General features: G+C 37.1%; 2 protein-coding genes across 5 annotated transcripts in view; one reads left to right on the forward strand and one right to left on the reverse strand.

Moving 5' to 3' along the window:
• Positions 1–822: 822 nt before the first annotated feature.
• LOC110466049 (E3 ubiquitin-protein ligase Siah1-like) lies at positions 823–7,354 on the reverse strand. The gene is made up of 7 exons (XM_021522306.1): positions 7,293–7,354; positions 6,251–6,378; positions 5,940–6,104; positions 5,249–5,381; positions 4,574–4,680; positions 4,143–4,335; positions 823–3,655 (listed from the first exon to the last, which is right to left on the reverse strand). The coding sequence occupies exons 2-7, from the start codon at positions 6,345–6,347 to the stop codon at positions 3,478–3,480; spliced, it is 873 nt and encodes a 290-aa protein (XP_021377981.1). The 5' UTR covers positions 6,348–6,378; positions 7,293–7,354; the 3' UTR covers positions 823–3,477.
• Positions 7,355–11,072: 3,718 nt separating this feature from the next.
• Positions 11,073–23,925, forward strand: part of LOC110466058 — a 23,584-nt gene continuing 10,731 nt past the window's right edge. The window contains exons 1-3 of one of the 4 annotated variants that reach the window (XM_021522318.1): positions 11,073–11,228; positions 12,989–13,254; positions 21,609–21,757. In XM_021522318.1, coding sequence (XP_021377993.1) covers positions 13,041–13,254; positions 21,609–21,757 — 363 coding nt within the window. In that variant the 5' untranslated portion in view covers positions 11,073–11,228; positions 12,989–13,040. Of the gene's footprint in view, positions 11,229–11,353; positions 11,404–12,988; positions 13,255–15,204; positions 15,870–19,049; positions 19,144–21,608; positions 21,758–23,925 lie in introns of those variants that run through there. The other 3 variants (XM_021522328.1, XM_021522345.1, XM_021522338.1) reach the window with 3 other exon arrangements.

Raw genomic sequence — 23,925 nt, forward strand, 5'->3', positions numbered from 1 at the left:
GAGAAAATCACTGTAGTACCTGTGAGTCTGGAGAAGAAGATTTTTGAAATATTGGATAATTTTCCCTTTGGGGCCCCGCCCTGGCCCCAGGGGTGGGGGTAGGAATCCCAATTTTACAATTTTGAAGCCTCATCTACCAAGGATGATTCTGACCAAGTTTGAAAAAAATCCATCCACTGGTTCTTGAGAAGAAGTTGAAAATGTAAAAGTGTACGCACGATGCACGATGCACGACGGACGACGACGGACGAAAAGCGATTGGAATAGGTCACTTGAGCAAAGCTCAGGTGACCTAAAAATGCTTTAAGACACTCTGGATATAAAACTGAACAAGAACAAGAATCAAATATTTGCAATGCAGAAAATTCTTATAGGGGACTGCAGAGTTAGCTCCCTTGATAGCAACCATCCTCACTTGCGAGTATCTGGAAAGATACCAAACATCTGCAAATAGGGAGTTCTAGTTGAAGGACACTCATGTGACATGAACCTACCTTTCCAAAGACATTTTTGTTAATATCTTGGCACTCTGTTTGACCTTTATGAAAAAGTTTGGAACTTCTTTGTTATGAAAAATTAGTATTCTTTGTATCTTCAAATAGCGACATCCTAAAGAAAATCAGGGGAAATACGTCCTTCTGTTATTATAAGCGAGATAATTTTAACACAAATAATTGGTGTGTAAGGTAACATATATCCCTAAGAACAGACATGCTATCCAGTAATCTATTATGCTCTGGAACAGAGAACTATGTCCAACTGAAGTTGACATGCCCATCATTTCTAACATCTAACAACATATACATTGGACATGGTCGTAAGTATGTTTTTAGTTTTATTACAAGTACATACTGATGAGAATATTGCAAATGAATGATAATGATATATTTTCAGTAATGTTTTCTTGCTATAACTTGAAAAGGTCAGTGCTGTAATTTCTTGAACATAAATCGATCAGTACCCTCATAAAAACTACAATAGTAGTCCTGATAAAGACTTATTATTAAAAGAGTTAAACTGATCTAGACAAGCGACAAGAATATTCTTGATCACAATCAATAACTACAAGAATAATTTTGATCAAGATCAGTGACTACAAGCCTAGTCTTAATCGAGATTATTGATAACAAGAGTAGTGTTGATCCTGACCAGTGGGGATGTGTTAGTTCACTAAAATTAACAGCACTTTTTTCACTGGTGATAAAACAAACCCCACTAGATCGTATGTCCAATTAGGTCCAGTATATTACTGCATGAAGTGACAAGAAATAACAATTAAATAAGTTTAAAAAACAGCTGAACCAATAACAACATTTAGTCAGCATTCTATGTAAGCGGCCAAGATTTTATCAACAGACACATGTACAAAATAATAAAACAAAAAGTGAGCTAAGGCTCAAATAGATACCCACTCCCCCCTCCCCTGAAAGTGGTCAAGAACAACTTTTAGACACCTTAACCTTGACCAATGACCACAACAAGGTTACAATAATATGGAGTACATCTACACAAAATCTGTTGATGGGTTCTCTAGATATCTTATACATGAGTTTTTTAAATTTCAAAGTGATAAATTGTGACCATTTATCAGATATAGCATCTTATGTAGTTCAGACATAAATTATATATATTTATTTAAGAATTCATTTCATTCAATTTGTCACTTATCAACATTTTCATGACTTATTCTAGCACGGTCGTTAACTTCCCCAATTTAGACTCACTGTTTCCCAAACTAACCTGATAAATCCCTTCAATGTACTAGCAGTATGAATATCAACCAGAGGGTTTTGAATATATGACACTACTAATTCTGCATGCTTAGATCACCGACACACCAACCCAAGGTAATGTAATGGGACTTCTACAAGTACATGTATAATAAACTGCAGATCACAAAATATGTAACCCTGTAAGGAAGCATATATACTTCTGGGAGAAATTCCAAAACATGTCCCAGGTTAAAGGTGTATAGTGGTATAAAGCCTGAAGCATACATACAGCTCGTCGTCTCCAAATATAACACAGAAGAGCCAACTGAACACAACTTATCATTTTGCGCCTTTAAAAGTTTCTAGAGATTCAGGTAATAGTGTTTCATAGAAACGAACTAAAGGGTATATAAATTTTAAATGATCTATATGATGACAATGCGTATGACAAATGACACATAAATATAAGGTACATATTATGTAGACTATGTTATCCAGCACTAATCTGTGTACAAAATTCTCACATTTCCACACAAAATTATATATAAACAGTTGTCTATTATCTTTCATTCCTCCGCACACAGGTAAATAGTCTATAATCCTCAACTTCTTCACACACTGGTATACAGTTATCCTCAATTCTTCCGCACACAGGTAAACAGTGTTTAACTCTCTCCTCCTCCAAACACAGGTAACCAATCAATAAATCTCTACTCCTCTACACACAGGTAACCAATCAAAAAATGTCTACTCCTCTACAAACAGGTAACCAATCAAAAAATCTCTACTCCTCTACACACAGGTAACCAATCAATAAATCTCTACCCCTCTACACACAGGTAACCAGTCAATACATCTCTCCTCCTCTACACACAGGTAACCAGTCAATACATCTCTTCTCCTCTACAAACAGGTAACCAATCAAAAAATCTCGACTCCTCTACACACAGGTAACCAATCAATAAATCTCTACCCCTCTACACACACTCTATACACAGGTAATAGTCTATAACGGCTACTCTGCACTCCTCCATATATAGGTAAACAGTCTATACCTCTCTCCTCCTCTATACACAGGTAATAGTCTATAACAGTTACTCTCTACTCCTCCATACACAGGTAAACAGTCTATACCTCTTTCCTCCTCTATACACAGGTAATAGTCTATAACAGTTACTCTCCACTCCTCCATACACAGGTAAACAGTCTATACCTCTCTCCTCCTCTATACACAGGTAATAGTCTATAACAGTTACTCTCCACTCACAAGTAAATTGTCTTAGACCCTCTACTCCACACACAAATGTCCATATTTTCATTTTCTACTCCTGTAATAAAAGCACATATACTGTATAAGGTTCCTTTTTTTGCCCGAATCTCATTTTTCGCTTTTACCTCCACAAACTTGTCCATATATTACCGCAAACACTTGTTGATGTTTAGTAGGTTAACACTAAAAAACTACCTTTCAATAACAATTTCATGAATGTTCCATTCATTATACTTTTGTGGTACAAAGTCAAAAAGTTAAGCCAGGAATTTAAGAGTCACTACAGTCTACAGTTATATGTAAACAACAGCATATATCAGTTTTTGTTCTGATGTACTCTTCCATTTTGATCTCAAATATTGAAATCATACATGATATCACCATTTTCATTCTTCTTTCATTTTGTTAACACAAATATAGGTAGATAGCATCCATTCCTCCAGTGACAGCGCTTACTCGCCTTCCTCACACTCATTATTCTCACAGTCAGCCTCCTCAGCACATGGAGATTGTCACATTGATGCCAAGATTTCCATGGTCTGCAAACAGCTGAGCAATGTTTGTATCGAATACAAGACAGTCACTAGCTACGATGGCAGACTGTACACCATCGTGAATGCTGCGGGGGGTAGCCTCCCAGGACAGGCGTCGTCGATGGCCGTTCAACTCAAGTCTGTTAACAGACAAACAAAGAATGTGTCAGAGTTGTGTTAAATTAAAGGAACATAAGCCAAGTTGTGAGATTGATATTTGAAATCAACAAATGAATCAGCATAATCAGGCAAATCTGCACATTGAAACCCACACATACTGTGAAATTCTGTTACAATATTCATGTGATGATGTTTTAGGCTACATTGTTTTATGAAAATGCTCATGCTACCATTAATAAATGATACAGATGTGTTCCTAAGAAAACATTATTCAAACTGACAAGAAATACTGTTGCTTCTGAGGCTCTCATTAATTGTGATTTATTTTCTGATTGCTTCTTCAATGTTTAGTATTCCCCCCTCCCCCCAAATTAAAATGACTAAGCCAGGCTGAGAAAACAGATTATCAATAGTAATACGCCTTCTTGTCTGCATGTGCCTATTAGCTGGTCAGGATTGGTCAGGATGATTGGAGTTAGGCACTTAAAACAAACCACTGATACACACCTGTATGCAAAGTTTTCTGCCTGTTTGCGTGTGCCTATTAGCTGGACAATTGCATAGAACATTTGCTGTCCCTCCGTCTTCTCCTGTTTTTCTAGCACCAACATGAAGTTATGGCCAAAGCAAGACTGCATCATAACCCAGTCAACTGCGCCTGGGAGATTTATGTCTGTTGCCAGGAAAACAATGTCTTCACCTGTCAATCAATCATAATAAAACATGACATGTTAAACTAGCTTCCTCAGGACAAGGTGTTACAATAGTCTTTTACTATGTACCTGCATGCTATTCTCATAAAATTGTATGCTGAAAAATCAAAAACATTCTGCAAAAACCTGTGGATATTAAAAGGACTGTCCAATGGTACAAGTGAGATAAAGTTAAGGTTGACCTCTGTAGCGATGATCTGTTAGCGTTAGGGAGGGGTAACCTACCTTGAAGTGTTGTGATACTTTTGTGTTGCTGCATTAGATGTGACATCACTTGCTCCAGTGATCCCTGCCATTTACATGAGGCTCCTGGACATGGACAGCAGTAAGGTCTGTAGCAATATTTAAGAGACAAAATTTTAGCATGATTATGAGGATCAAATTCCAGATTAAAATCATACAAATTTTGTCCCACGAGACATTGCTCCCATTTTTTCTTACAGGACCTTGCCCCCTGATGTTTCTCAATGAGACCATGCTTCCGTTATTTTACCCAAATGAGATCTTGTTCCTATTTTACCCAGATGTGACGCCTGCTGTATGGCTATATGAACATGTTTCTCAGTGTATTGTAATGCCCTCTTGTTAAATTCTGATGGAATTAAGTCCCTCTATTAAATCCTGTTACGACAACATCCCTTTGTTATATTTTGATGAGACAGGGTCCCTTTTTTAGCTTTGATATCAAACAGTTTTTCTCTGTTTCACTCTGTTGAGACAGTGTTTATCATCCTCAGGAAACAAACAGAGTCCCAGTGTTAGACCTTGATGTGACAGACTCTGTAAAACTCTGATGGGATAGTGTCGTGTCTTTTATACACTGACCACAAAACACCACTCTGTTATATCCTGGTAAGACAGTGTCCCTCTTTAGAATTCTGATGAGACACATATCTGTACCTGTATTCGCATGTCTCCTCATGATCTGTTTTGTCAGTGTGTAGCAGTGTGGCAGGACAGCCACTGGACGAGTATTTACAAGGGAACATGACGGTGCTTGCCACTTTCTCCATCGCTAAATTACGTATATTTCCTGTAAACAAAGAACACATTGTACACATACACATGTTACCTGTTACAAACTCAACAAAAGAATACTATATATATATATGTGACCAGACAGATTTGGTTATGACAACTTAATTAACAGACAGATTTAGGTCTGGGTTTTCTATTTAAATCAGGAACAAATTCTAGCTCAAATTCCACATCCAATGATGGTATTTCAATATTTCAATATTTCACTTCTGAATGACCAGGGGGGGGTTAGAAGAAAATAACACTTCATCAGGATGATTAGATCATTATTGCTATGTTCCAGATAAAGCAGCCTATTCAAACTTGAAACAGTTTAAGTTTAAGTGTTTCTGTTTGAAACAGTTTGCAAAATGGCAACCATAGTGGCCATAGATTTTTGATTGACCTAAAAATTACAGCATTGTGTCATGATAATGATAATCAATTGATCATCCCTATCAGGTTTTATTTACATTTTCCTAGAAGATATGACCTTTAAGTTCAAATTTTTTGTTTCAACAAATTAAAGATAAATGATGCATGCATAGAACAGATCTTGACAAATTGTTCTTACCTAATGGGCCACGACATGTTGGACACATAGTCAGCTTCTGTCGACAGGCCTGACACACTATGTGGCCGCTCTGACACTGCATGATGGGAGGAAGCGCATAGTCAAAACACACTGGACACTCAAATAGGCTGGCCAGGTCAGAATTGTTAGGGTTCCCGGCTGCAGCTGAATCGAAACAAATATTTTAACAAAAGAAACACATTGGCAGAACAATAGAGGCCTATATTAACTCACAAACTTCACTCACCTGGCAGCATCCGGACAAGCTGACAAGTGATTTTTCCTCACCCCTACATTATATATGTACTTACCCAGGGCAGCTGCAGCATTTGCTGGTCCGCCATTGGCTGCTACTGGGATGTGTGACCTCTGTTTCCCAGAGGATGACGTCTGTCGACTGAGGCTCATCTTGGAGGTTAACAGCACTCTCCAGTCAGAACTACAAACAAGTAATCAACTTTTATCAACACATACGTTTAATAACATATTACAGTAAAATTGTAATCAGTGGCAAAAATAGGTTTTAGTTATAAAGAAACAAGTGCTCATTATAAGAGCATTTAGAGATCGCTGTGGAGCGAACAGCTATTTGTTAATTTACTATTTTATACATCATAGCAAGACGATCGCAAGAATCATAACGCCGGTCTGCCAGGCTACGCCACTGCAAGTGGTGCAGCATATCGCTCACACTGAACATATTCCTGTGTCGATTAGTAACAAAATGGGCAGCTCGGCGTTGGACCTTCTCAATTTGGTCAATATTTTTTTTTAAATGTGGTTCGACCCATTTTTATGTGATCAATCAATGTCTTATGATAATATAAAATTGAAGAATTTTGCATGAACACTCGATCATAACAAATCTCAGAAATTAAACATAGTATCATCAATGACTTAATGTAGTCGATATATACGTGAAATCATTGTTTAGACATGCAACGTGAAAGTACGAAAACTCTCAACACAATGAAAAAATATTCACCAAAGACCACTGACAATGACTGATGTCAGACTGAATCATGAATTTCTTACCATTGAATACACATACGATAACTTGGTTGATACAATTTCATAAAATACATTTACTTCGAGAACTTACCATAATGATATAACTTTCACTACAAAAACAATGATTGGAAATTCCCTATATATAACATGACATGTTTCATGCAACATAAAACATGGCGGTCGAGGTTTCTCTGATTTAGAGCGATGTATTGAGCAAGTGCTTACTAATTATGAGTATACATTCATATAGACCTAATAATAGAGACCAAATTTATCCTATTCAGTAAAACTATTATTAAAACGGCTCCAAAAAAGAATCATAAAATGTCAATTTCCTATTACCCAAGGTCTTCTCAAATCTGACAAATTCTGCTTTCGGATTATCATTTTTCTACTCGGAACGCTTCGCATTTGTACCATTCACGAGTGATGGTGAGGTTCCCGAGAGGATTTCCCCAAAAAGCGCTTTCCAGTTGACAATTATCGACTTTCTGGATCCAGATATCCCTCCAGATATCTCTATAATCTAAAATAAGAATATATTATAACATGTAACTTCAATTAAACTTTGTATTTAAAAAAAATATTCAATAGATAAATTAATTCTTAAAAGTGCATTTTCAATGGATTTTTATGTGTTCGTGCAGGTTCATGGACCTACAGCAAAAAGGTCAAAAGTCTTTTACGTTATGTCATACGATTTAGGTTGATTAACTTTCTTTTTCATAATATATTAGAGAAATATCCAGTGTTTCTTGTAGTATTATTTATACTATTATCCGTGTCTCTGTTGTTGATATATTTCTTTTTTTGACCACAGCATAAACATATTGTTTGACGTCATTCCTATTAGTAGCAGCGATGTTAAATGTTGCCACATTATAAGCATTGTCTGGCCAGTTAGAACTCTACGGAACGGGTAATTATGTAATTTGAATATTACCAGTAGAAGCGCATGTTTAGACAAAAATCGGAAAGAAAATGATCAAAGAATCTTATGGGAAAAAGGCGTAACGTGAACAAAATGGTAAATCATAAACGTGGTCGTAGCGTGAAAGATTGCACACTAGCGTGTACTGAATGGTCGTAGCGTAAACGATTGCACACTAGCGTGTACTGAATGGTCGTAGCGTAAGCGATTGCACACTAGCGTGTACTGAATGGTCATAGCGTAAAAGATTGCACACTAGCGTGTACTGAATGGTCGTAGCGTTAAAGATTGCACACTAGCGTGTACTGAATGGTCGTAGCGTAAAAGATTGCACACTAGCATGTACTGAATGATTGCTTGGTGTACGAACTTAGAGAATCTACTCTGATTCGCGGTAAGATACTACAAAAATACATATAGCGCGATTCATGTTTATGACTTAGAAATGCCAACTGAAATCAGTCCAATGCATAACTACCAAGTGCTAATATTGAAGGTATATCTTCGGGGAATTTGGAAATATTTGAAATCATTTACAGATATGTGCAGTTCAACTAAAGGTACCTTAAATTAAATCAGAGTAATATCTTCAATTGTATGTAGTTAAAAGTAGGTGCAATTCAACTGACGATATTTTCAATCAAGTTGAAGATACGTTCAAAGGAATTTAACGTTTGAACTCGTTTGAATATATTCAATATTGAATTGCATTATATGTCGAGATATATTTAATTGAATTGAGCCCATCTTCCACAGTAACTGAAGAAATAGACATGAATCAAACACATCACCAGAAAAAATTCAATTGAATTGAAGGTATCTACAGATTAATTGAAGGTATCTACAGATTAATTGAAGGTATCTACAGATTAATTGAAGATATCTTTAATTATTTGAAGACAGTTCACCTTGCCAAGGTAAAAACTGATTATACCTGCCAAACGGCTCAGGTAGTGGTTCTACTTTTCTTGTGTCCGGCCAAAAGTTGAGTCAGTCAGGCCTACCACACACATTGGAATGAATTGAACATACTAAATTAGAGATACATGTGTGTATATTTTATTGTAAACTTTAAAAGAAATGGTGTTCTATTATTATTTCGAAAAATGCAAACAGTGGCTCAGGTTGTCCTGGTCTCCAGGAATATAGTTTCAGAGGCAGTTCAAGTTTATCCTCGATACTACAGGATTTACTCTCACTTACGCTCTCTGCATTGTATTGCATTGCAGAGAGTGTAAGTGAGCGTAACCCCTGGATTACAGAGAGCGTAAGTGAGCGTTACCCCTGGATTACAGAGAGCGTAAGTGAGCGTTACCCCTGGATAAAAGAGAGCGTAAGTGAGCGTAACCCCTGGATTACAGAGAGCGTAAGTGAGCGTAACCCCTGGATTACAGAGAGTGTAACTCCTGCAGAATCGGGGATGGTTCAAGTCAGAGAGAGGGGATTAAATTTCACGTGTCAAGATATTAAAATAAACTTACATTTAGAATGGCATTTATGATTCCATTTAAATGTAACAGTTAACTTAATACGACACGAGGGTTTCCGTTTTTGTTTCACTACACATAATGATACATTTCGTAATGTTGAGATTGGAGTGGCGATGCACTACGTAGTGTTATCCATGGGGGAAACGGTGAGTTGGAGGGTGGGAGTGGGGATGGGGTGGGGTCTTGTAGGTCCGTTCATCCCCTTTTGGTCATTGACAATTTAATTGTTGGAAATGAATTGTTTAACAGACCCATAAAAAAATGTCACAATTGTAACACAATGACTGTGATGGTATAAATATGTATAAGCCTAGCATTGATTTTCGGCCAATAACACCAGGACAGGTTGGGTCCAGGCAACACATTGTGCCTGTGGCTGGGAAATCTGATAAGGAAGCGGTATGGTGTATTTGCATCTTTGCAATAGCGCGCTAATGTCACTTTAAAGTGCCACCTCATTTAATAGCTTACTTTCTGTAACCAAATTGTTACTTACTTATGTTATACGCGTAACAAACTGACGGCTTCACATCATGACATGTATATAAAAGCCTAGCATATTTGCGAAGGTTCGGCACTTGATACCGGAGATGGGTTCCAAAACTAGTCACCTAATTTTCATTTGAAAAGGGAAGTATCTAGGTATCACCTCGCTACGCTCGGCAATGCTTTTTAAGTTATACTGGATTTTCTTTTAACTTAACTGTTCCCGATGGTTGGGCAAGTGTATCATAAAAAAAATATTTCCTTGTAGATAGTGCGGAACGCTGGGGCATGTTCCCCTCTCCCAACCCAACTCAACTTTCAAAATTCCAAGATCTTACCCATACCTGTAAATGTATGTATGCTTGTTGTGGTATAAGTGTAAGTATACCAACAATTCCACCTACACTATTACCGATGTTACTTTTCAATATTACCGATGTTACTATTCAATATTACTTCATACCTTTTCAAAGAAATGTTTCATAAAAACTCTCATGTTGCCATGCATTTGACACAATTGTATTCATTCGACTGACGACATTTGAATGTTTGAAAATAGAAACAAGAAAAAACTGAAGGTAGAACCACGGAATTAGATTAGCTATCTAAGTCTGCGGTAAAACAATCTGTCATTTTTTTCCCTCTCGGAGACTGAATCTATTGGAATTACCAGAGACGTAAATGTATAATATAATATAGGCCTATTACTTTATTTTTTATTTTATATTTTATTGCCCCACAACATTTTTGGAATACTGCCAGGGTTGGGGCCCTGGATTCAATATCCTTACAAAGATAGGCCTATTACGTTATATATATACGTCTCTGGAATTACACACGCATCAAAATGAGTGTCCAATTTATGGGCCACAAAGTATAGCAGAAACTTGACAGGGAAAGTTATTCTAACCCAGATAAAGGTCCTTTAGATTGTCTTATCTTTAAGATAGTGAGGAGAGTGCTCCAAGTCGAAAAATACTTAATGGAACTCTTCTTCATGAAAAAAAATGATGCAGTGGTACCATTCACCTTAAGAAGAGACATGGAAAGCTAATAGAAGACAGTACATATCAATACAAAGCAATAAACAATAATATTCGTAATACGCATGCAGCATGATTAAAAATAGTATCAATATCTGACACATGAGGGCATTTCGTCTGCTATCCGGTTTTTCTTTATTGATTAGAGTTACCTCCCTTCTACAGACTTTGTAAAGAGCATCTGAGGTGTTGTGATGGACCAGTGAAGAAGAATTTGACCAACATTCCCATCTTTGGGAGGGATTCAGGAGAGACTTCCGCTTGGATTAAACTGCTTATGGATGCAGTCATTCACGGAATGCAGAATAGCAGTGTCTGGATTGAAAAGGTAATTAAACCATCCTCTTCATATTTAATGAGCAGCCAGCATAATGTGGTTCTAAAGCCGAATTTACTTCGAGGCTATCATAATAATACAAACATGTATATATAATGGCGTTATTATGGCAGACACTCTTACACATGCTTAGGTGTGTAATCCAGAGCTGTATCCCCGACGGAAGGTCAGCACCATGTTTTGACTATGCCATTGGCTGGTATCGATCTACATCTTTTATAAGGGGATGATGTAGTAACCTTCCCAAGGACGTCCCACAGTAAAGACCTGTATTATGTGCCGGAGAAGAAATAATTCGGGTGTTCTGCCCTTCAGTACGAAAGCAGGGAGGTGTTACCTTATATTTTGTACAGTAGCATTAAGTAAATATTTCTAATGGTCAACATTTTGATCCGTGGCCGGCTACTGTACTAAATGATTATGAGTATCCAGTGCAATTAACTATAATTAATTCCTACCAGGTACATGTATGTGACTAGGTATTACATATCCGTATGCGTGTAGTAGTAGGACCTACATGAACATTATGATTATGCTAATTAACGCCTTAGATTTTATGAACTGTCACAGCTGTGAAAGATTTTTATATACATGCCGTATAGTGCCCCCTGCAGGTACACATACACATACAGCATATATAATAATTATACTGTAACACACTCAATGTGACAAGTAACAACATTACATTCCCTGTTATATATGTATATATAACAAACATATATATGTATAGTGCATGTTCCAAATAGGTTCAACTTCACACACGTATATACAATACACACATATACTCATATAGTGTTCCCTGATGATTTACACACATACATGTACATACAGGCATCAATGCAGGACTCGAAGTTATTACCCTTTTTGAAATAGGGGAAAATATGTACTGGAGTTGTATGACCCGTCCAGCGAGGGCTGCAGGCTAGAGCCAGAGGGAGAGTACAAGAGGGGGGCATGGAGATTACATTTTTGATTTTGTTTCTCGCTGTTCATTATAGATAATAAAATATCAGCAATGACAATTAATAACAAAAAAACACAGGGAAAATGAAATAAATCACTCAGTTGTGGAACTGATGGGAATAAATGGAACCAAGACAGATATTCATGTGGTAGTATTTTAGTTACAAGTGGGTGAACTTTTAACTGAAATAGGGAAAGATAAACCTGAAATAGGGGAAAATAATGTCAAAAACCTACTTATATATCCCTGACATATATAATCCATACATCTATAATACAATACTAGTGTCCCCAATAGAGTCACACACATCTTATACCTAAAATACCTATGCTATGTGTAGGTATTATAAGTGTGTGAAACCGAGCTAGGGGACACTGTATAGTTCTTCTAGACTAGTTAATGTCAAACTGTTTGTGATCAGTATTCAATTAGCACTAGAAAATATGGATACAGATTCAAGACTTCCGAATACTTATTATGAAAATATTCATTTCAACATTTGCTATATTTTCACAACCTTTTTTTCCAGGTATAAACAAAAATGGGGGCGTTGGTAGTGTGATATAGGCAGAATATGTATATAGAAGTACACAGTCCCCCTCTTCTGGAGAAAACACTGTTTACATTAGGCAAAGACACACAACTGTTAATATTCTAAAGCAAGACAATAACACTGATTTGCACACAGGTATTATTCTATAAAAAAAGAAAAGGAGACCAACTTTTTTGGTAAAAGTCAGTAACTCTCAATCTCACTGTTGATGTAATTACTTTTATTGTGTTACAGTGATGTGACCATCCGCCGTAAAGAATGCCTCATTTAGAAGGGGCAGACCACCATGTCTCACGTGTGTTTGTACTCTCTACATGGAGCTGTCATTCGCAGGGGAGTTAACTCTCCCGGCGTGTCACTTGCCTCAGCAGAGTCCCTTGCAGACCTGTGTTGTGAGTTTCAACACGTAGTGAACTCTGTCATCGACGGAGAAAAACGTCTTATTGCTGTTATACAATTTCCTTTCCGAGGATCGGTTGTACGGATTGACCTCTCTGACCGTAAGTGTATACTGTCACGTTGTTGCATGCTTGTTATATGTCAGGCACTCAAATCATGAACTGCTTATTTAACAAGAGAAGATGAACACTGCATGTAGATGACATCAATCATTGTAGTACAATACATAACCAAATAATACATAGTAGGAATGAAGAGATGAATACAATCTTCCCCTAACTTGAGGGTGTGACAGAGAAATCTCCAACCCGAGGGGTGATGTTTTTTGGGTGTGTAACCCAAGGCTCTGCCGAGGGTTAGACAATCAAAAAAATCACCCGAGGGCTGGAGATTTCTCTGTTATGTACACCCTCAAGATAGGGGATGATTATTTTTATCCCATCCTATAATTTCAGTCACAGCTCCACCAACAGTAGTCTGCCATGTTTGTAAACAAAAACACATGTGGGGTATGCATATTGTCATTCAATTTTGATGACGTCACAATTACCGATGACGCATTTTGATGACGTCACAATTACCGATGACGCATTTTGATGACATCACAATTGAACGCGTGCTAATCGGCATGAAGCTATCTCTCCTAGGGGGTGACAAGCTGATCTTCCCTGGCTAAAACGGGAGACACACCTGTGAAGGGTGGGAGAAGATTGCATCTATGCTACCAGTATTGACTCCAAATGTTACCCTGCCCCTGGGAGCTTAATTATTCCCTAGGTCATACATATCTTCGGAAATGGTTGAGATTTTCACCCCAATACATGTAACTACATACATAGTGCTGGGCATGAAGAGATGAATACATCCATTGCACCAGGATTGGCTCCTAAACCCATCTCGCTCTCTGGGACTTAGTTAAAGTCCCTAGATGGTATCTTTGAAAATGGTCGAAATCACCATCAAACTAAATAAATAGTTTGCTGGACATGACCATATGAATTATTTATATGTCCATGCTTCCAGGATTGGTCACAAACTCCAGCTCACCCCTGGAGACTTAGTCATTGGTCGGTTCATGGGTCATTACATTGAAACAGTTGAAATCCCAACACCATGACCATATTTATAACAATTGTTTGAACACGAAGAGACAAATATATTCCTGCTAATAGGATGAGCCCAAGAGTCTGCCAGCCGCTACCTTAGTACGTTGTCTCTGGGCCATATTAACATGGAAAGAGATTTTTATTTTATAACAATTTTTGCAAATGCTATGCATGATAAGGTGAGAGCATTAATGCTAGCCAAAAAGGATCAGCTTCTGTGTTTGGTTTCTCACCTGGGAACTTATAATTGTCCCCTGGGATCACATGTTTGTTGTTGAAATCTGCAATATACAAATGAATGAAGAGAGAAATACACTAATGCTACCACTATTGCCCTAGGGGACCTGAATGTCCCTTGGCACTTTAATAGTCCTGTGATACCAAATTGGGGTCTGCCACAGGGTCTACCTCCACCCTTTGGGACTTCAAGTTCATTGAAGGTCATAGGTCCTATAACCATATTACATATATTTCACATACATGTATGTGGATCTCAACCAAATTTGTAATGAAGCTTCCTTGGTCCTTGTTGTGACCTTAAGCATGGAATCAATTGTTGTTATAAAGGAAGGGTGTATAGCCCCCATGGGGATTGAGAGGCTTAGATCATTTGGGAATTTACATCAGTTTTGTTTTAAAAGCCTACTCCTCCTGACCAGTTGATTACATTTAAACCTTTGCTTTGAAGCATAATTGAACTAGGGAATCAATTGTTGTATTTATAAATTTATGAAAGATGTTTTACCTGGCCCCCTTGGTACTGAGAGACAGTGCAACCCCCCCTAAATTGCAACTTTTATATTTAATATGAATATTTTGCTGTAGTTGCTTTATATTTCCAGGTGAGTGATACAGGCACTTTGGGCCTCTTGTTTTGTTACAATAAGAGATATGAATTTATGATTGGAGAGGTGATACATACTTAAATGACCTGGTTGTATGTCTAGTTCAGGTATATTTTGTATACACAATGAGCAATGATAAGGCTGATTCAGGTATATCTAATATCTATATAGATGTAATACACAGACAGTGTTGAATTTCCTGATCAGCTTTGGTGTACTTCCATGTGAGACATAGTGATGAATACACCAGCTGTTACCAACAGCGATAACCAGGAGGTTGCTGAGGTAGTGTACGTGTTGTACATGTATGCAGGGAGGATGTGTGTGACTTTGCAGTCGTGTATAAAATCCAAGTTCAGATGATTTCCGTGAAATATCATTGTATACTCACTGTGTATACCAAACTTTTGACGAATGGCCAAACATTGCCAGGGGATGTTGTGCTTCACTCTGTGTTTTGTTCGTAATTACTATCTCTAGTTTGTGTAGCTGAGGAACCTGGTGCAGATGTCTCAAGATGGAAGTCGGTCTCCTTTATTATCATACACACAAGTAATTCATTCTCCTGAGTAACATTTCTGTGGAATGAAGTAGAAAATTGTGGATTTGCCAAATCTGGGAGGAGGACTGGCCTAGGCCAGTCTTCCATAAATATGACAGGCAGGGCTGCTCTAAAACTTTATATTTACAAGAAGAACTTTGCAGTGATGTCACATGACCTTGAAGTTGAAGATATTGATATTACACACACATCTATGAGCATTTGTATGTATACACTGATCGAGGAGTGTTTTGTTTAAACAGATGTGTATATGCAGATATAATATGTATGTTATATATATCTATGTACTTGTTTTTATTTACAAACATATATGTTTAAGCACAATACATTTATATTATACCTCTTACATTCATAATAATGTTATATAGTTTGCTAAATATGTGTTGCTTTATATTCTAATTGCTTGTAATTGCTTATAACATTAGAGGTATTGTGATTTTTTTCAAAGGTGGTAGTTTTGCGTTAATCTTCACTTGTATTTTTTTACATTAACGTCATCTGCATATCAAGTATCATATCCACAGCAGTTACCAGTCCTGTATAAAATAATCCATAACAGTTGTTTCCAGTATGAATAAAATTCACAGCAGTCAATCTTACATAATGTATATCAAGTAAACCACAGCAGTTGATCCCATCACCAATGTAATTCACAGCAGTGGATCACAATACCAATGTAATTCACAGTAGTGGATCCCAATACCAATGGAATTCACAGCAGTTGATCCCAACACCAATGTAATTCACTGCAGATGATCACAATACCAATGTAATTCACGGCAGTGGATCCCTATACCAATGTAATCCACAGCAGTTAATCTGAGCACTAATTTAAACGACAGCAGTGGATCTTAACACTATTTAATCAACAACAATGGATCTGAACACTATTTAATCTAAAGCAGTTAATCCAATACCAATGTAATCCACAGCAGTTAATCTGAGCACTAATTTAAACGACAGCAGTGGATCTTAACACTATTTAATCAACAACAATGGATCTGAACACTATTTAATCTAAAGCAGTTAATCCAATACCAATGTAATCCACAGCAGTGGATCCCAATACCAATGGAATTCACAGCAGTTGATTCCAACACCAATGTAATTCACAGCCGTTGATTCCAACACCAATGTAATTCACAGCAGTTGATTCCAACACCAATGTAATTCACGGCAGTGGATCCCTATACCAATGTAATTCACAGCAGTGGATCCAATACCAATGTAATTCACAGCAGATGATCCCAATACCAATGTAATTCACAGCAGTGGATCCCTATACCAATGTAATCCACAGCAGTTAATCTGAGCACTAATTTAAACGACAGCAGTGGATCTTAACACTATTTAATCAACAACAATGGATCTGAACACTATTTAATCTAAAGCAGTTAATCCAATACCAATTTAATCCACAGCAATTGATCCCAATACCAATTTAATCTACATCAGTTAATCCAATACCAATGTAATCCACAGCATTTGATCACAATACCTATTTGATCTGCAGCAGTTTATCCCAAATATCAAATTAATCAACAAAACAGTACTAAACTACATTTGTATAACAGCGATATCACAGCAGTTGATTATGATCCTGATATCAAACATATCCACAGCTGTCAAGGCCTTCACTAATTTTTCCACTGTTGTTGACATCCCCGCACCTCATTAATCCACAGCATTTGATTCCCACATAAAAAATCCACAGACAACTAATGAAGGACGATGGACAACAACAGATGAAAACATAAAACATTGGTTAGTTGTTCAAACTGGATATGAACTGAGTCAGAGAATGATATTCACAGACAGCAGTTAAGACAGTTAAGAAAACAAGACATATCCACCATTAATTGCTGTAGTCGTACATGTTGTGAGGCTGCACACCTGTGTACTGACATCCTGAGTAGGAGACCTTTTCCCGTACTTTTCATGTTTGTAACATGATGGATTTATGAAAGTGTATGTTACTCCAATGATATCATGATATTGATGATGTCATTTTTTCCTTTGTTATGTAACTATGACATATCTTGAAAATAAACACCCCGACACCTACAGAAGTTCTGATGAGGTGAAAGGCCTGGAGACAATGCCACCATTTCTGTAATATAAATACTTTGTGGTATTTCATGATATTGTATATATGGCACATCGAAAGCCATTATACATCGCAAATATGAATACTTTCTATTTCTATGATTTGATAATGATGCAGTGTTTTTCACAGATTTGTGTATTAATGTAAATGTCAACAATCGATGATGTCCTAAATATGTGTACTATTTAACTGTGATGTCCTAAATATGTGTACTATTTAACTATGATGTCCTAAATATGTGTACTATTTAACTATGATGTCCTAAATATGTGTACTATTTAACTGTGATGTCAAATATCGGTTGCTTAGTGAACCCATGAATGAGCAAAAGGGTTTAAAGTTTTGTCTTATATTTTGTACATTTATCTTAAATATACTAATCACATGGATGCTATTTATTATATTTTTGCGGTATTTGGGGATATTTTGGATGTGGTTATATTTTGATTTGATTGGCACTTTCAGTAAATGACCAAATTTAAACGCACCAAAATTTCACGATACCAAAATATATCATTACAACACACGGATATCTGCAGACAGTCTTCCAGCTCTTTTGTTATGCATCAATAAGTTACTTTCATGGGCAATGTTTTTAAATATGGATAAGTTACTTTCATGGGCAATGTTTTTAAATACGGATAAGTTACTTTCATGGGCAATGTTTTTAAATACGGATACTTGGAATTGCTAATATGAAGAGCCTAGTTACATTGCTATACAGTGAGTATAGTGGTGAGTTATCTTGCAAACATTTGTTCTGTACAGCCAGATGAGACATAATACAAACAGTTGTAAATTTATGAAATCTGAAAACAACTCTTACCAATAGTCCATACTGACAAGTTTTCTGTGAATACCTGGAAAACAAAAACTCAGATGATCAAATCCTAGAATTTAACCGCACAACTACCATAACACAATGGAATACCGTAACACAATGAAATACCGTAACACAATGGAGTAATGGAGCAACTTAAGATGTTAAGAACTATAGGCATCGAAAAGCAACAAAACTTAGCGCAGGCTTAGGTCATCAAATGATAATTGACACACCAAAGTTGAACCACCTCATTTTGAGTAAAAAATGCCAAATTTTGGGGATGCTAAAAAATATCCCAAAAGTACAGTATACGTAGTTGTGTTATGTTGTATAATTTGTACATTTATTTCTCCTATACCTATCGCATGGACACTATTTTATTACTTTATATATATATAGTTGTTGTGTTGTGTCGTAGGTGTGCATGCTGCATGAGTACAGTTGCTGTTACAGATAATGGCGGTGTTGTGTATAGTTAGTGTGAAACAGCTTGTCACCATGTCACTGTGTAAACTGCGAGGCTGTACACCAGTCAGAGTTGCTTTAGGTAAGACAAATTAATCACAGACGCAGTATTAAAGTTGAACATTCAACACATCACTTTGTTCTCCCATAGCTGTCAACCTCCCTCATTTTGACCAAAATTTACCAAACTCCCTCGAAACTCCCTCATTCAAGTCCAAACTCGCACAAACTGTAAATCTACATCCTGTGATCAGGTGATCTCCTAGCAACTGCAGTGTGTGTAATGATCATAACAGGTGTGTCTGAATCAAATGGATACTTTCTGGAGTTATTTTGATACATAAAAAGGGAAAGAGCAAAGAAATTTCGGTCGCATTTCACACACTTTCTCCCTCATTGGAAATGCGGAATGAGGGAGATCTCCCTAATTGGAGGTTTCAGAGGTTGGCACTTATGTTCTCCAAATTCCATCACTTTGTTATCCTTAACACATCAATAAATTTAAAAAAACTTATGACTTCTTTGGTATACATATGACCAAGAGGCTTAAAGTCCTGATGGTTATTTGTATGCTATAATAAAGAGCTAGAATGATGTTCAAATAAATGACCTTGATCGTCTGTCAGGGTCACAGGAGTAAAATATGTTCAAATATTTTAACAACATCAGAATATACAAAGGCCTATGTCATATTTGGCTTACAGCTAAATGGTTTAAATTTTATAAAGTATGGGATCTAAAGATTGACTTACAGGTAGATAAACTTTGAAAGTCATATTACCAGTAGTGAGATAATTTGACCTTGACCTGTGTAGAGGTCACAGATAAAAGTGAAACACAGACCAATTGGACAATTTGTTTGTAATTTTTCAACTGATCAAGTGTACTCTTTTGTACCATGTATGAAAAATCATCAGAATAAAAGACTATGTGGGCTTTAGTACTCATGGGCCTCGTTATTATTTTATAATAAGACCACTAGCTTCCTGTCAACAGTCAACCTTAAGTTTGATTTCAATTTCTTGATATTTATATGCATGTTTTACAGCTAAGACCTTATATCTCTCCTACTGTATGTACTCAGCCTTGGGTTTGGTATCACTATCTGTATATACTGTATTTGTGTTTTATTGCCAAAACCATTAGTCTCCTGTTTACATGCACAGATCAGACTTGGGTAAGGTATCACTATCTGTATATATTTATGTATTTCACAATTACGACCACATTTCTCCTGTGGGTTAGGTATCACTATCTGTATATTTGTGTGTTATACAGCTAAGACTACATGTTTCAATGTGAGCCCTCAGCCTTGGGTTTGGTATCACTATCTGTATTTGTGTTTTTTACAGCTAAGACAATCCAAGTCTCGTGTGTGCCCTCAGCCTTGGGTTTGGTATCACTATCTGTATTTGTGTGTTTTACAGCTAAGACAACCCAAGTCTCCTGTGTGCCCCCAGCCTTGAGTTTGGTATCACTATCTGTATATTTGTGTGTTATACAGCTTAGACTACATGTTTCAATGTGAGCCCTCAGCCTTGGGTTTGGTATCACTATCTGTATTTGTGTGTTTTACTGCTAAGAAAACCCAAGTCTCCTGTGTGCCCTCAGCCTTGGGTTTGGTATCACTATCTGTATTTGTGTGTTTTACAGCTAAGACAACCCAAGTCTCTTGTGTGCCCTCAGCCTTGGGTTTGGTATCACTATCTTTATTTGTGTGTTTTACAGCTATGACAACCCAAGTCTCTTGTGTGCCCTCAGCCTTGGGTTTGGTATCACTATCTTTATTTGTGTGTTTTACAGCTAAGACAATCCAAGTCTCCTGTGTGCCCTCAGCCTTGGGTTTGGTATCACTATCTGTATTTGTGTGTTTTACAGCTAAGACAACCCAAGTCTCCTGTGTGCCCTCAGCCTTGGGTTTGGTATCACTATCTGTATTTGTGTGTTTTACAGCTAAGACAATCCAAGTCTCGTGTGTGCCCTCAGCCTTGGGTTTGGTATCACTATCTGTATTTGTGTGTTTTACTGCTAAGAAAACCCAAGTCTCCTGTGTGCCCTCAGCCTTGGGTTTGGTATCACTATCTGTATTTGTGTGTTTTACAGCTAAGACAACCAAAGTCTTGTGTGTGCCCTCAGCCTTGGGTTTGGTATCACTGTCTGTATTTGTGTGTTTTAAAGCTAAGACAACCAAAGTCTCCTGTGTGCCCTCAGCCTTGGGTTTGGTATCACTATCTGTATTTGTGTGTTTTACAGCTATGACAACCAAAGTCTTGTGTGTGCCCTCAGCCTTGGGTTTGGTATCACTATCTGTATTTGTGTGTATTACAGCTAAGACAACCCAAGTCTCATGTGTGCCCTAAGCCTTGGGTTTGGTATCACTGTCTGTATTTGTGTGTTTTACAGCGAAGACCGGAAGTCTTTTGTGAGCAGTCAGTCGGGTTTGATATCACTATTTATATTTTTGTGTTTTACAGCTAAGACCACTAGCCTCCTGTGTGCTGTCAGCCTCGGGTTTGATATCACTATTTATATTTGTGTGTTTTACAGCTAAGACCACTAGCCTCCTTTGTGCTGTCAGCCTTGGGTTTGGTATAAGTACCTACATATTGTACCGACTGTATTGTCGTTACATACAACCATTCTTCAGGAAACCGCCGGATGGAAAGTCTGAGACAACTACTTCTAACAAAAGCACTGTAAGTATCATTGAATTATACCCCTGAACTAAGTAAAGGGGGGAAGGTGGAAATTGGTTGTCTGTCCATACAACCAAGCAGTACTTGTGAGCTGAAGGGTATGGCCAAACACTATGAAATTCAGCAGATGCATCCTGTTTGCTCCTCATCATGTTGAATATTTAAGAAATAAATAATATCATTAATGTACATGATTTTTAGGGTGAAATATGCAACGAAGGTGAGATAATGCTGGAAAAATATATTAAACAGAGGTCACTAAGAGATCTATATCCACCATAAGATACATACTGTACAAACATATGTTGATTATATATATATATTCCACCATGTGAAAATTTAATTGAATGTGCTTTGTTGTCTTCTTCGGCATCTAAAAGGCAACTTGACCTAGCTTATTTATTTATGTACAGTAAACTGAGCTTTTCTTTCATGCACATAGACATTTGTCAACATTTTTATTCCACCAAGAAGCTGCAGCTGGTGTCATAATTTCTGGATGCTTCAGCCAATGGTCATTAACATGGATGTATGCGGAAATGTTCTGAAATGTTTATGCATGCTTATATCCTCACGCGACAAAGCTAATTTATCTGAGACTATTCACCTCTCTTGTTAGCTGACACTTGACCTTAAGGGGGTAAGGTCATGATATTTGGCTAAGCCCTTATTGACAATGTTTGCAAGAAGAAATGACCTTGACCAATATTCTAAAAGGTCTAGAGTTCTGATATTCAGCCAATAGTTTACTTACATGGAGTGCTTCAATTTTTTATGGAAAGAAATAACCTTGGCCTATATTTAAGGTCACATGGGTTAAATTTGTCAAAAAGCTTAAACAACTTCTGAAGAACTAAAAAGCATAGAGTCATGATATTTGAAAAGTACAGTGTAGCTTGCTGGAATAGTTGCAGCTGCTACAAAATTTGCAAATAGAAATTTAATATTTCAAGTAACATTATCTTAAGAGCCATGTTTGTATGTACTGAAGTTCCTTCTTTCAAAGAGAAACATTGATATAAATTAACCATCAATCACCTTAACTGCTAAAATGGCCATTGCTGGATAATATGTAGAACCACTACTACACCCAAACACCGGCACAGGAAATCAGATATAGTAGAGACTGAGGCCAGTTTTCCAGTTGTTGGAGGAAACAGTATAGTACAGGGAGCAAGCCATTGGGTTACTGATAAGATATAATAGGAAAATCTACAGACATATAAGCAGGACAAGCTCATGGCTTAAACCAAAACAGTGACATTGGTGAATATCTTGTAGATAATAAATCTCATGAACCCTTAAGATATTTCCTTTGTATTTACACCATCGTAGGTTAGCATCAAGTTCTACCCCTTGTTAGATTTTGTTGGTCATCTTTAAGGTTAAAGGCACATTAAGTGTACATAAGATGATTATTTTCAAATGACATACAGCTTATTTATGTAACAGAAAATGGAATAGTGTGCTTCCACCGAAGATCAAACCAGTGACCAATGAGCTTCCTAGTCTGCTGCTATACCAATAGAACTAAAGGGAATGTCCCTCTAGTGTGGAGCTATATGGTCATACCATTAACACCTGCCACACTACTCCCCACTTTATAAACATGCTACTCCTTAGAAACCACACCAACCCAGGTTTGAACTCCCTGTCGCCAAAGGGTGAGCCACAGACACCATTTGTAAAGAAAAGATAGAGTGTATTCACCAGGGATCAAACCTGTATCCTCCAGGTTCCCAGGCCACTATTTTACCAATTCAGCTAAAAGGAAATTCCCTCTAGGTGAAAGCTAAAATTTGATGGCTGGTAACCAGGAGCTCAACTGATTAGAGCAGCCATTTAGAGGAAGGAGATACATGTACTGATAATATTAAGATAATTACTGGTATTACATGACACGTCAGACATTGTTAGACCACATTCATTACTTAGTATATGTACACAATTTCTTATTAAATAAGTCTAAATGAATTATCATCATTATCATTATTTAATATACTTTTTAGGTCACCTGAGACAAAGTCTGAAGTGACCTATTGCGATCGCCTTTTGTCCGTCGTCGTCCGTCCGTAAACAATTTACATTTTCGACTTCTTCTCCAAAACCCCTGAACCAATTTCAATGAAATTTTGCAGGGACCTTCCATGGACAAAGGTCAACAAAAA

This window comes from Mizuhopecten yessoensis, unplaced genomic scaffold, assembly GCF_002113885.1.
Source record: "Mizuhopecten yessoensis strain PY_sf001 unplaced genomic scaffold, ASM211388v2 scaffold1595, whole genome shotgun sequence".
Lineage (NCBI taxonomy): Eukaryota > Metazoa > Mollusca > Bivalvia > Pectinida > Pectinidae > Mizuhopecten > Mizuhopecten yessoensis.

Coding starts and splice junctions, on each gene's coding strand:
- LOC110466049 (XM_021522306.1), bottom strand. CDS start 6,347: ATGAGCCTCAGTCGACAGACGTCATCCTCTGGGAAACAGAGGTCACAC. Junction 4,681..5,248: donor GAGGAGACATGCGAATACAG/GTACAGATATGT, acceptor ATATTGCTACAG/ACCTTACTGCTGTCCATGTC. Junction 3,656..4,142: donor GCAGAAAACTTTGCATACAG/GTGTGTATCAGT, acceptor GTCTGTTAACAG/ACTTGAGTTGAACGGCCATC.